Genomic DNA, 11,290 nt, shown 5'->3' with positions numbered 1-11,290 from the left:
GCGGGCCGCGAGGGTACCTGTAGAAGGGCGGAGGGCCGGCCTCGCGCACCGCATAGCCGCTCGGCTCGTTCTCCAGGTAATAGTGCACCTGCTGGCCGTGGGGGTGCAGGAAGGGCGAGAGCTGCGGCGGCTGGTGCAGCAGCACCATCGGGGTCGGGGACACGCTGTTGAGCGGGGGGAAGCCCCCCAGCCCATTGGGGCCGAACGCCGCCGCCTCGGACCCGGAGCCGTAGGCGAGGCCCGCCTGGCCGTAGATCGGCGCGGAGGCGGCGGCCGCGGCGTTGAAGTCGTACGCGGCGCCCTCGGGGTAGTTGTACACCGCGGGCTTGCTGCTCTCCACGTACACCTCGCCCAGGGGCCGCTCCAGGGGGATCTTGAGCTGCGGGCGGCTCAGAGGCTCCAGCTCCGTCCCAGTGATCTGGTGCAGTAAGGCCATGCCCGACGCTTTGGTGTGGAGGGTCATGGTCATGGCCAGTGGCCTCCGGCAAGGCGCAAGCTGTCTCCCCGCGCAGCAGAGGGCTCAGCAGCAGACCGGCCACCTGGAAGACAAGCACAGCCGCGGTTAGAGGCGGCGCAGCGCAGGTCCCGCCGCCAGCGAGCTCTGGCCCGGCCAGGGGAGCCGGCCCGTCCGGTGGCCAGCGAGGGCAGTCGGGCGCGGGCGCGCGCCTCCAACTCCGGGCTTCCAGGTCTCCAACTTTAAGTACCGGGTCTCCGGAGTCGTATGCATTGCAAAGGTGCTGGACGGCCGCCAGAAACGGTTGCCTCGCACTGACTTTGGCTTAAACATCACTCCGGGCGGGCGCAACTTGTTTTGGAGTGATCCCAAAGAGCAGCTTCCCTGAACTTTACTTTACTTGTCGCTGCTGGGTGCAGGCAGGAGCTCATGCGGGAGGGCGGGAACGCAGAAGGGGCTCCTGAGGGCGGCCCAGGGACGAAAGGGTGTGAAACCCGCTCGGGAGACTAATCCAGGGGCCGGCTTTTCCTAGCGTGCTGCTCAGTGCCGGGTGCCAGACTCCAATCTATCTCTGTTTGTCTCTTTCTGTTTCATTCCCTCTCCTTGTTGGCTGGAAATGTGGCGTGTGTACATAGAGTGACCCTGGGGAGGACCACTCTGTAACAGACAGGGCAGATAGAAAGGGGCGTGAGGGCGCACGTGCCGGCGGCCACAGACAGCTATATTCGGCAGCTGCCCCGACTGCTGCTGCAGGCTTCTGAGGGAGGAGAGGGCGGAGATTCAAGGTGTACCCACTGCAAGAGCTGCCTTTTGCAACCAGGAGATGTTGCAGGAGCTCCGCTTTCTCGCCTGCAAAATTCTCACCAAGTGGCCCGTTCCCAAGGCACCTTCTGAGATCCTCGAATGCTCGCTGCGCGTCCATGTGGGACCCCAGCACCGCAATGCTCCGATTAGGGGCTCTCATGTTAACGATGAGTCACAAAAACCTCAGTTTGGGTGCACATGAGTGTTCATGCCTTCCACAGGTTATGCAACCAGAACTTTGGAAAACTGAATATAAAAGGTGACCTTTTCACGCTAAAGGTAATCTCAGGCCATAGCTAGATCTTGGGCCCTTTTGATACAGTGTTGGTCTAAACAACAAATTTTAAAGTGCAAGGATTCATTTCTGTTCTTTCATCCTACAAGTGGACCTTTTCAGGTCGTTTGGGTTAGGAGATATAGAACCAAATATCCAGATGAATAAAAGAGGTAGGAAGTAGAGAAAAGTTTTGAACTGAAATAAAAGTTAAGCATGTACACACACACTGTGCACGGTAAGCATATATACATAGTATATACAGAGTATGAGTATGCAGAGCGTGTATATATGTGTGTGTGTCCCTATACTATGTAGATATGTGTGTGTAGATACACATATCTACATACATGTACGTATAACTATATAGACACACAGATATGTTAAATATATCATGCACCTATAATCTGGAATAGTTTTTGACTGAAGTCTTGAATGCTTTTTAATAAACTTCCTTGCCTCAGCCTAACAGGCTTGTAGTATGACCATTTGATAGGACAATTAATATTTGCTTTAATTGCAATCTCAAACACCCAGCAGAATACCTGACAGTGTTTATGGCATGTATAAATGCCAGGGGTGCTATTAACAATAGTCATGTTTATTTTTAATTTTTTATGCTAACTAGTACACATTTTACCTATTTCCTACAAGCACAGAAAGACCATTTGGGGCAGTGCACAGATGTAGCTGATTTAATATAAAGCCAGAATTGATTTTAGTGGCAACAATTACAGACTGCAAGCAGAGAAAGGGTTAAAAACACATTAGGTGAATCACAGATATTTTTCTTTATGGCCAGCAACCATTACTTTCCCCAGCAATTTTTTACAGATGATTCTGTTTCTGTAAATCCCATTTTCCATTTTTAAATGTCTTTTTTAAACACAAGCCAAAGCACTTCATGAAAAGCTGAACCTGTCAAATTATACATAAATGACCTGAAGACTCCTGCAAGTCCTAAAAGAAAAGAGAAACACAGAACATAAAACCCATGGACAACAGCAAACCTCCTCTCCCTGCTAGATACAGACATTGGCCAGAAAGGGAAGTTGCTTTCTCAAAATGCTAAAGCTACAAAAAGAGAGATCAAAACAATCCTACCCTGCTGGATCAAGAGCGTCTTTCCAGAAATGTTCCATGGGCTTGTAGAAGTCGGGGCTGAGAGAGGGAGATGGAAGCTTTGGCTCACATGTGTGTGGCTCCGTGAGTGAGCCAGGCGGAGTGTGTGTGGATGTGTTTGTGTGTGGAATGGCAGGCACTCGGGAAGCAGCCAGTAGGCAGGGCCCTCAGCGGCCCCTCCCGCAGACACAGCTGCTGGGTTGCTGCATAGAGCTGGTTGAATGGCAGTGGGGAGTGAAGAGAAGCTTGCTGCTGCTCCTGGAGAGCAGTGTGACACAGCTGGAGTCAGCGTTATTGGGGAGAAGCAAAACTCCAGCCCCCTTTGCTACTTATCTCTGGAGCCCAGGAAGTACCCAGGCTTTCTGCTGCCATCCTAAAGCAAGAGAGAAAACAGGCTTGGTGTAAATCATAGCTAAAAAAGAATGCCAGTCAAAAGTATATGGGTATCAGGTTTACAGAATGTGACCTGGGTGGTTTTTCCTGAAGAATATAATTTAACAATAAAAACTTGCTGCGATATATAGACTTGGATCAAATGGATTGCTGGCCCCAGCCTCCTGTCTCCAAACACACACCACTGCCCTGCCTCTGATTGCACCAGGAAACCAGACTTGGGAAAAAGTGTTTTGGCATTCTGAGGATGTGTTTCCAGCTGAAATGTAATACTTTTCTACCTCGTTAACCAAAGCCACAAACCTTTTCGCTCAGCTCACCGTTTTCTGTAAACATATAAATATATATTTATCAGCTATAAACCGTAATATATATTACAAGTATATATTAAAAGCCCAAGTATGAAGATATGATAATTTCATGCATTCTGGTTAGACAAGCATTGATCATGGGGGCAAGGGTGGGAAGGAAGAAGGGGCAAAGTCTGTCATTACCAGATCATCTCCATCACCTGATCCTTAACTTTTCTCTTGACCAGGAAATTAACATAATTACATGGTGCTCCCACTATGCCCTCACGCAGGGTTCCAGGACACATGATGCCTTTGACGCCATTGTTGGCAGACATTAGTCATTATCTTAAGTACTAGATCCACCAAAATGTGAGGACAACTGGACTCTTTGGTAATATAAAAGTTAACAAAGTATTAATGATATCATATTACATATATATATATATATGCCCATATCATATATATATGTATATGTTATTTCGAGAGTCCACAAATTTGAAGATATTGGAACATATAAGAGTCGCTTCCACCCAGTGGAGTATGATGGAGGATTATGGGTGCATTGGTAGCATTGGTAGTAACTGTAGTATGGTGACATAGAGCTCCCGAGGTATGGCCCATAGCCCTAAATCATAAATCTAATACAATTTTTGAAAGTCTGAAACAAAATGTTCAAAAGACAAATCCACAATCAGCAAAAGACAAATATTGAAAGGCAAGACCGGTACCCTTTGTTAGTGACAGTGGTGCAACTTATGTTTCACCATGTTAAGTCAGTGTCCTCCCAGGTTCTCTGCCAGTCTAAAAGAAAATAAGAATATGTGAGGATGTGAGGGGTGGGGAGGAGGCCGAAGATATAAGGAAGGTAGGAGGAAGAAAGAAGGGAAAACAGAATCTGCAAATATTCTCCTTGAATGCAACAGGATAAGAAGTCTAGCTATCTCTTCATACACTTAGATAATTCTTAGATGCATGCATTTAGTCTAGGATATCCCGATATCCACAATAGACCATTTTCTTGAGCAGTTTCTATGACATCCTCTTTCCTCTTCTTGCTAAGAGTCATTGCCTGGACTGAGTGCTAGTGGATGGGAAAGCATACTTCCAGTTTTCTTCTAGTGCTCCTCACAAACAACTTCCTACTTCACTTCTAAGTCAGCTCTTTCCTTGTCCTTCCCTGCTCTCATGCTGCACACGTTATTCCCTGCATACACAGATGAAGAAGGCTCAAGTCTATTTCTCCAGATCAACTTTTCTGGGCATTGCTGACTCATTCAAAAAATGAGTCATCAAGATGACTAGATGATGAAAATGTGGTATATATATAAAATGGAATACTACTCTGCTGTGAAAAGTATGAGATCCTGTTCCACATAGATGAATCTATAGGACTTCATGCATAGTAAATTAAGTCATAAGGAGAAAGACAAACACCAATCACTCATGTGTTGCATTAAAAAAACAAAGCAAAAGAATGAACTAGAAACAAAAATAATCTTTTAAACTCTAAGACCAAATTAGTGGTTACAATAAGGGAGAGGGATAAAAGGTAGGTAAATAGGGAAAAGAGGGTCAAAAATATGGTGAATGATAGAATTGGATCCTTAATGGTGAACATAACATAGCTTATACAGCTACTGATGTGTAATCATGCACAACTGAAACTTAAATATTATGATACAATATTATTTCAAATAACCCCAAAAATTAATTCAGCATTCTGAAACAGGGTGTTTCTCTCATCTCTCTGGTCTGTGAACAATATCACTGTCCTTCTGGTCACCCAGATTAAGCATCACAGTCTTTTTGAGGTCTTTTCCCTTCCACCCATATAGTTGATCTTCTGGCTTTCAAACTGTCCCTTCTCGTTTCTCTTTCAGTCCCTCATTGCCCACCTGACGTACCCCCTAGGTATCTCTTTGCCAATTCTGCCCTCCCTGACCCCCTGCCACTTTTCCCTAGATGTTGCTGCCTTTGGGTCCCCTGGGTTTAGTGAGTCAGGATAAATCTTCTCAGTACAAGCATCCTTTGCCCAGGACATAGCTCCCTCATGAGTGCCGGCCTGGGTCTCTCGTAATGATCCTTTCTGGTGTAGCCTCCTACAGGTGTCTCCTGTGCACAGAGAGCTTTCTTGCTGGCATTCTCTCCTCCAGGGCCCACGTTGCTGGCCTCTCCAGAGAAAGCCTACCCTGTATTAACTTCCAATCCAAATGCTACTGCATCCATAATCCCTCCTTTACCCTATTCAAAGAAAATGTCCTCTCCTCTGAATGCTGGTGGAGTTTCCCCTTCATTCTTCTTGCTTGCAGTGATTTACATGTATTTTTATCCCCTCGTCATTCCTAGAAGCTACTAGAGGATGGGATGTGCATATTATTATTTGAGAATTTCCTGAGCACTAATCACTGGATCAGGTCATAGTGAGACATCAAATATTGGCTAATTTGTTACTCCAGGTGCTTGAAAGACATATTAATATTACATCTATCTAGACAGCCATCTCAAAAAAACTCACTTGCCATATAATATTTTCCCATCTTCAAAATGTTTTTTGCTAGAAGATTAGCTTTTTAATCTCCCCACTGAGGGAGGCCAGAAAGCCAAAATTCAAACTCAGGCAATCTTGAGGATTTAGGCTGATTCTCTTGGCTGCGTGATCCATAGGAACACTCTGGATTTTCGGTTGGTAACCAGATAAGGCGATGCCCAAACAGCACTTCTTCTTGAGCTCCATTAGAAGCTTTCTACATCTACAAAAACATATGTTCTTCAAACATGAAAGAAAACAAGTATTTTTTTTGTGAAAATTTCCAAAATAGCTTCTACTACTAGAAATTATTCCTTCAGCCTGAGACATGCGGTTTAGTTATGTTCAAACTGATCATGATTTTAATTTTGTTTGCTGTTTGTAGCTTGTCTCTGAGCATTTAGTTGACACCATCCACTTTCCTCTAAAATGGAAGCAAAATGAAGAATTTCCTTTTAAGTGTCTGTTCATTTTAAAAATAGTTCAGTCTCTTTATTTCAAAGGCTTTCCTTAGCTCCTAGACAAAAGTCTAGGACTTTTTGGTTTCAGGAGGTAAAACTTTTATGTATTGCGGGGCCCTCCCTGGTGGTGCAGCGGGTTAAAGCACAGCCCTGAGAAGCTAAAGCCACTTCAGCATGAGTTAGATCCCCACCCTGGAGGTGACCCACATGGCACAGCCGACCACTCCTGACCCGCCTGCTGCTCCCCTCAGCAGTGTACTTCATCAGTCTGCCTGGCCTACTCCCCACTCTGTCTCTGGTGAATCCTCTCACCGCCCCTGTACCTCTGGCCTGTACCCCAGTTCTGTATGCATAAATAAATAAATTAAAAAAAAAACTTATGCATTGAACAACATCTCTCACAGGTCACAGTGTGGTGGATTAGGGTAAAAGGTTGTGCCCAGGTAATAAGTATCAGTGTGAGATCCACGTCACCTCAGAAAGCATGCCCACGTGAGTGAATTTCTAGTCCCTACAGGCAACCACTGTGCTGATTTCTGTCACCACAGGTTCATTTTGCCTCCTGGCCTGGAATGTGGCCCCTGAGGCCTTACTAACTGGAACACACAGACCCACCCAGCTCCCATCAAACCCATAGCAGCACCAGGCAGGTGCCAGGGAAGGTACTTTGCCAGGGGATCAAGGTACAGAGCTATCTTTCTCTCATTCAGACCCCTTCTCAGGGCCAAAGAATTTTATCAATATTCTTCATGAAGTCTTATAGCTCTCACACGCTTTACATGACCAATGTTGCTCTGGCCTACAAAGATACAAGTTAAGGAGAAGCCAACTGAAATCTAAACTTCTAAACTCTTTAACACCTTTTTTCTCACTATTTCTCAAAAAAAAAAGAAAAAGAAAAAGAAGTACAGTTATTAAACCAAAAATCAAGTCCAAGATCCTTCCTTTGCCAAATCCCTGAGCTCAGATACCATTTCTTGTCTTCTGAACTAGAACTTGATGTAGATCCTTTGGATTTTAGGTTGCCAGGCAAAAGGTTTACTCTTTCTTGCAAATTAATGAATGATTGCGATTTAATTCACCAGTTTCATAAAGCTTAGCAACTTTCTTATATTTTCCAGTGAATTTTATTGTTAAAAACATTTTAGAATATTTTCATGTGATTGACTTATATTACAAGTAGCAGGAGACAACTTAGAATGTACTTTAACTATAAATGCCGTAAGTGATAAAAAGAATTCCAGTTGCTCTTATTATTGTTGCACTGTGTCCCTGTCCCTCCTTCGATCTGTTGTTTACTTGAGGAATCTCACTGCCAGCTTAGGGTGTTATTTCTCTATGCATGGCAACACCTAGATTGTGCCTACATGCATGTTTATTCAAACAGCCCAATTCAATGTTAAAGAGGCCTTTACACGCATACACACACACACACACACACACATACCTGCATCAGGTGCTCCATCAAGAAGCATGCCCAATTTCTGAGCTAAGCCTTGCCAACTGGTAAAGAAAAAGTTGATTTGTGTATTTTGAGTCTTCTCAGGTTTGTTTTCCTCTTTTGTTTCCACACTCATTGGGTTGCTAACTCCCACTCTGCTTAGGCACACAGGCCCCCTATGTTAGTCAGTGCGCCCCCTTTCTCCATCCCCTCAATTACAATCATATGGTCTCAAGGAAGTCATACACTTATAAGCATGCCAAGGAATGACTCACCCATTCTAGTCACTCAAAACAATCAGTTACCTACAATTTACCAGCACCATTTTAAGTGCTTGGCACTGTGTTTGTCAACTCAGACTGCCGTTCCAAAATTCCACAGACTGGGTGGCTTCACCAGCACACACTTATTTTCTCACAGGCTGGAGTCTGAGATCAGGGTACCTGTTTGATCAGGGTCTAGAACATACTTCCTGGCTTGCAGACAATGGCCTTCTCCCTGTGCCTGTCTTCACACAACAGAGAAAGGCCTCTCTTCTTAGAAGACCACATCTAGAGGGTCAGGGCTTTCTCGTAGCTTTAATTACATCCAAAAGACCCAATGTCCTGATACAGTCACTTGGAAGATAGAGCTACAACAGGTGGGTTTCAGAGAAGCACAGTCCAGTCTACAGCAGATACCCAAAAACAAACAAAGCAAACATCCCTGCCCTCATCAACCTTATCTCTAGGAATCTAATATTCTGTGCTATTCCAATGGCCCCTCCTGCGCAGATTTTTCCGAGAACATCTCTGCCTCTGTTTGCCTGCAGCAGTTGGTTTTCCTCTGGGCTCAGCCCTGGGCTGGACTCCACTTCCTCTGGATGATCTCAGCCACTGCCAGATTTCCAGGGTTCCTCTAATTAAAGTTTCTAACCACAATGTCTTTGCTGTCCAGGAGATCCACATTCTCAGTTATCTATTAGACATTTCCATCTGCATGTTCACTCATTCAATAATTTTTTGTACCTACTATGTACAAGCCATTTAAACCCCAATGGAATCAAAATTTTACAAACCCTTCTCCTCCCTGTTTTCTGCGTTAGCAAATGGCATTGACATTTATACAATTGTGCACGTGAAAAACAAGAATTCTAGCCCTCAGTCTTGACCCTCTCTCTCACTCCCTACCTTTGATCTATCACAAATCTTATTCTTCAATCCTCGATCTCCTTGGGGTCTAATTTTTTTTCTCATGGTCACAGTTTTTTCAGGCTGCCATCTTCTCTCCCAAGATCTGCTTCCCACCTTTCTATTTCATTACCTGCTCTCCATACTACAGGGAGAATAATTTACCTCAAGGGCATAAGAAGTTGAATCACTTTTCTCATTTCTTCTGAATCCCCACCTATTCTCTCAGGTACTGTGTTCCTACCATACTGAATAATTTTCATGTCTCTCAAACCCTCTGGACTCCATCTGTGTCCACATATTCACATATGCAATTTATTTGACTTGAAATCTTCCTTCCTTCCATCCTTTTTCATCTGACTTACTCCAACACATTCTCCGAGGCTCCCTGCCATTTGCTCCCTTGATTTCCAACTTCTTCCTCTCCTATGAAATGCCTATAATTCCCTAAACATCCCTAGTTCTAACCTTTATCACACTGTTGGAATTTCCTGTGTATTTTTCTGCATCCTCCCACTAACTTACAAATTTAAAAAAGAAACAGAGACTGTCTTTATCCACGACTATTGACTAGTATAATGCCTAATACAAAGTTGATCCCCATTAGAAATTATTTGAATAATGAGTGAGTCCCCCTTGCAAGAGACCATGTCTGTATTGTTAACAGACCTTCCCAATCACTTAATTCAAAAGAAGTAAATATGATAAGAATTTAAAACAGAGATTAGGAAAGGTTTTGAAACTCAGTTCATATTTTCTCGAACAACTCAGATTGCTTCGCACACATAAGACATCATGGTCCCTCCATAATCTATCAAGTCCTGCATTTGTTTTCATTTGGAAAGAAACTGAGGCCCAGAAAAGAACAGGAGACTTGTGGATGGTCACAAGGCCAGAGGAATGGGGCTGGAGTCTGAGCTTCCAAACTTAGGGTACACCAACTCCAAACTCTGCTTTTAGATGTGTCATTCTTCTCTTAGAATGAGTCATAAGTTATACTGAAGCATTCACTGTATTGGTGGCTCAGTGGGCTCGTTTTAGGGACTGGAAAATTCCTCATGTCTTTGGAAGACACAAATTCTCAAATCTCCAGTAAAGAATTGGGAGAAGGATTTGATAACATCAATTAAAAACCTAGAAACAACTTGTGTTCTGAGAAATGAGTCGCATGAATCCGTGAGTTAGCAACTTCCCATTTACTGCTCATTGGGTCTGACTCATATTCAATTAAATCAAGCTTTCTAGCAAAAGAAAAACTTGGAATCCTTATATGTGCTAATTGTACAAATTTGTACAAATTTGTAAATATAACACCTTCAGCCAAAACACTTAATTGTTTTACTTTATTTAATACACATCAACTTCCAAGGAAATCTCATTTGAAAGGCATTAAAGCTTCTCTCCATTGCTATCAGACTCCTCAAGGAAACCACTTTATGACCCAAATTGCTAGCCTTCTTAAAAATTATAACCTCGGCCCTCCCTGGTGGCGCAGCGGGTTAAAGCACAGCACTGAGAATCTAAAGCCACTTCCGCATGAGTTCGATTCCCGCCTGCCGCCTGCCCCAGAGGTGACCACATGGCATGGCAGACCTCTCCTGACCCGCCCGCTGATCCCCTCAGCAGTGTACTTCGTCGATCTGCCTGTTCTGTCCCCCACTCTGTCTCTGGTGAAGCCTCTCGCCACCCCTGAGCCTCTGGCCTGTACCCCAGTTCTGTATGCACAATAAATTAATCTTTAAAAAAAAAATTATAACCTCTTAAAAGAAAGGAAATGACCACTCAAAGATTCAGAAGAATTTAGTGGCAAACTTTTGGTTGATACTTAAATAGAGAGATTATTTTTAGTGATTGTTGCTGGAAGTCCTTTTGTACCTTACATACATAAATAAATGCAATAATACAAAGAAGTACCATAAATTAAAAAGAAATAATGCTACAAACATTAATGCCAAAAGCGAGTAAATGGTTAAACTGTTCAAATTTTTTTTTCAAGATTTATTTATTTATGCATACAGAACTGGGGTATAGGCCAGAGGTGCAGAGGTGGTGAGAGGATTCACCAGAGACAGAGTGGGGGGCGGAACAGGCAGGTTAACACAATACACTGCTGAGGGAAGCAGCGGGCGGGTTTGGAGGGGTCTGCCGCGCCATGTGGGTCACCTCTGGGGCTGGGGATGGAACTTGCACTAAAGCGGCTGTGGCCAGCTTATAGTGCTGCGTCTTAACACTCTGCACCACCAGGAAGAGCCAAATTGTTCAAATTATGTTTTGTTCTTTTTCTCCATACCTCTCCTCTTCTCACTTTTAATCCTGATCGTGTTTTTTTGTTGTTTTGTTTTGTTTTGTTTT

General features: G+C 44.0%; 1 protein-coding gene across 3 annotated transcripts in view; it reads right to left on the bottom strand.

Annotated features, from left to right (window-relative positions):
* The window catches only part of ESR1 (estrogen receptor 1), a 245,118-nt gene extending 242,374 nt beyond the window's left edge, over nt 1-2,744 (bottom strand). Inside the window, exons 1-2 of one of the 3 annotated variants that reach the window (XM_004673938.1) lie at nt 2,637-2,744; nt 18-539 (exon numbers count right to left, since the gene is read on the bottom strand). In XM_004673938.1, the coding sequence (XP_004673995.1) occupies nt 18-469 (452 nt within the window). In that variant the 5' untranslated portion in view covers nt 470-539; nt 2,637-2,744. Of the gene's footprint in view, nt 1-17; nt 635-2,636 lie in introns of those variants that run through there. The other 2 variants (XM_004673936.2, XM_004673937.2) reach the window with 2 other exon arrangements.
* Between the last annotated feature and the right edge of the window lie 8,546 nt (nt 2,745-11,290).

Source organism: Condylura cristata, unplaced genomic scaffold (genome assembly GCF_000260355.1).
Source record: "Condylura cristata isolate star-nosed mole 26May11 unplaced genomic scaffold, ConCri1.0 scaffold00001, whole genome shotgun sequence".
Taxonomy (NCBI): Eukaryota; Metazoa; Chordata; class Mammalia; order Eulipotyphla; family Talpidae; genus Condylura; species Condylura cristata.
The sequence above is the reverse complement of the archived record's forward strand: the minus strand, read 5'-3'. Positions and strand labels throughout refer to the sequence as shown.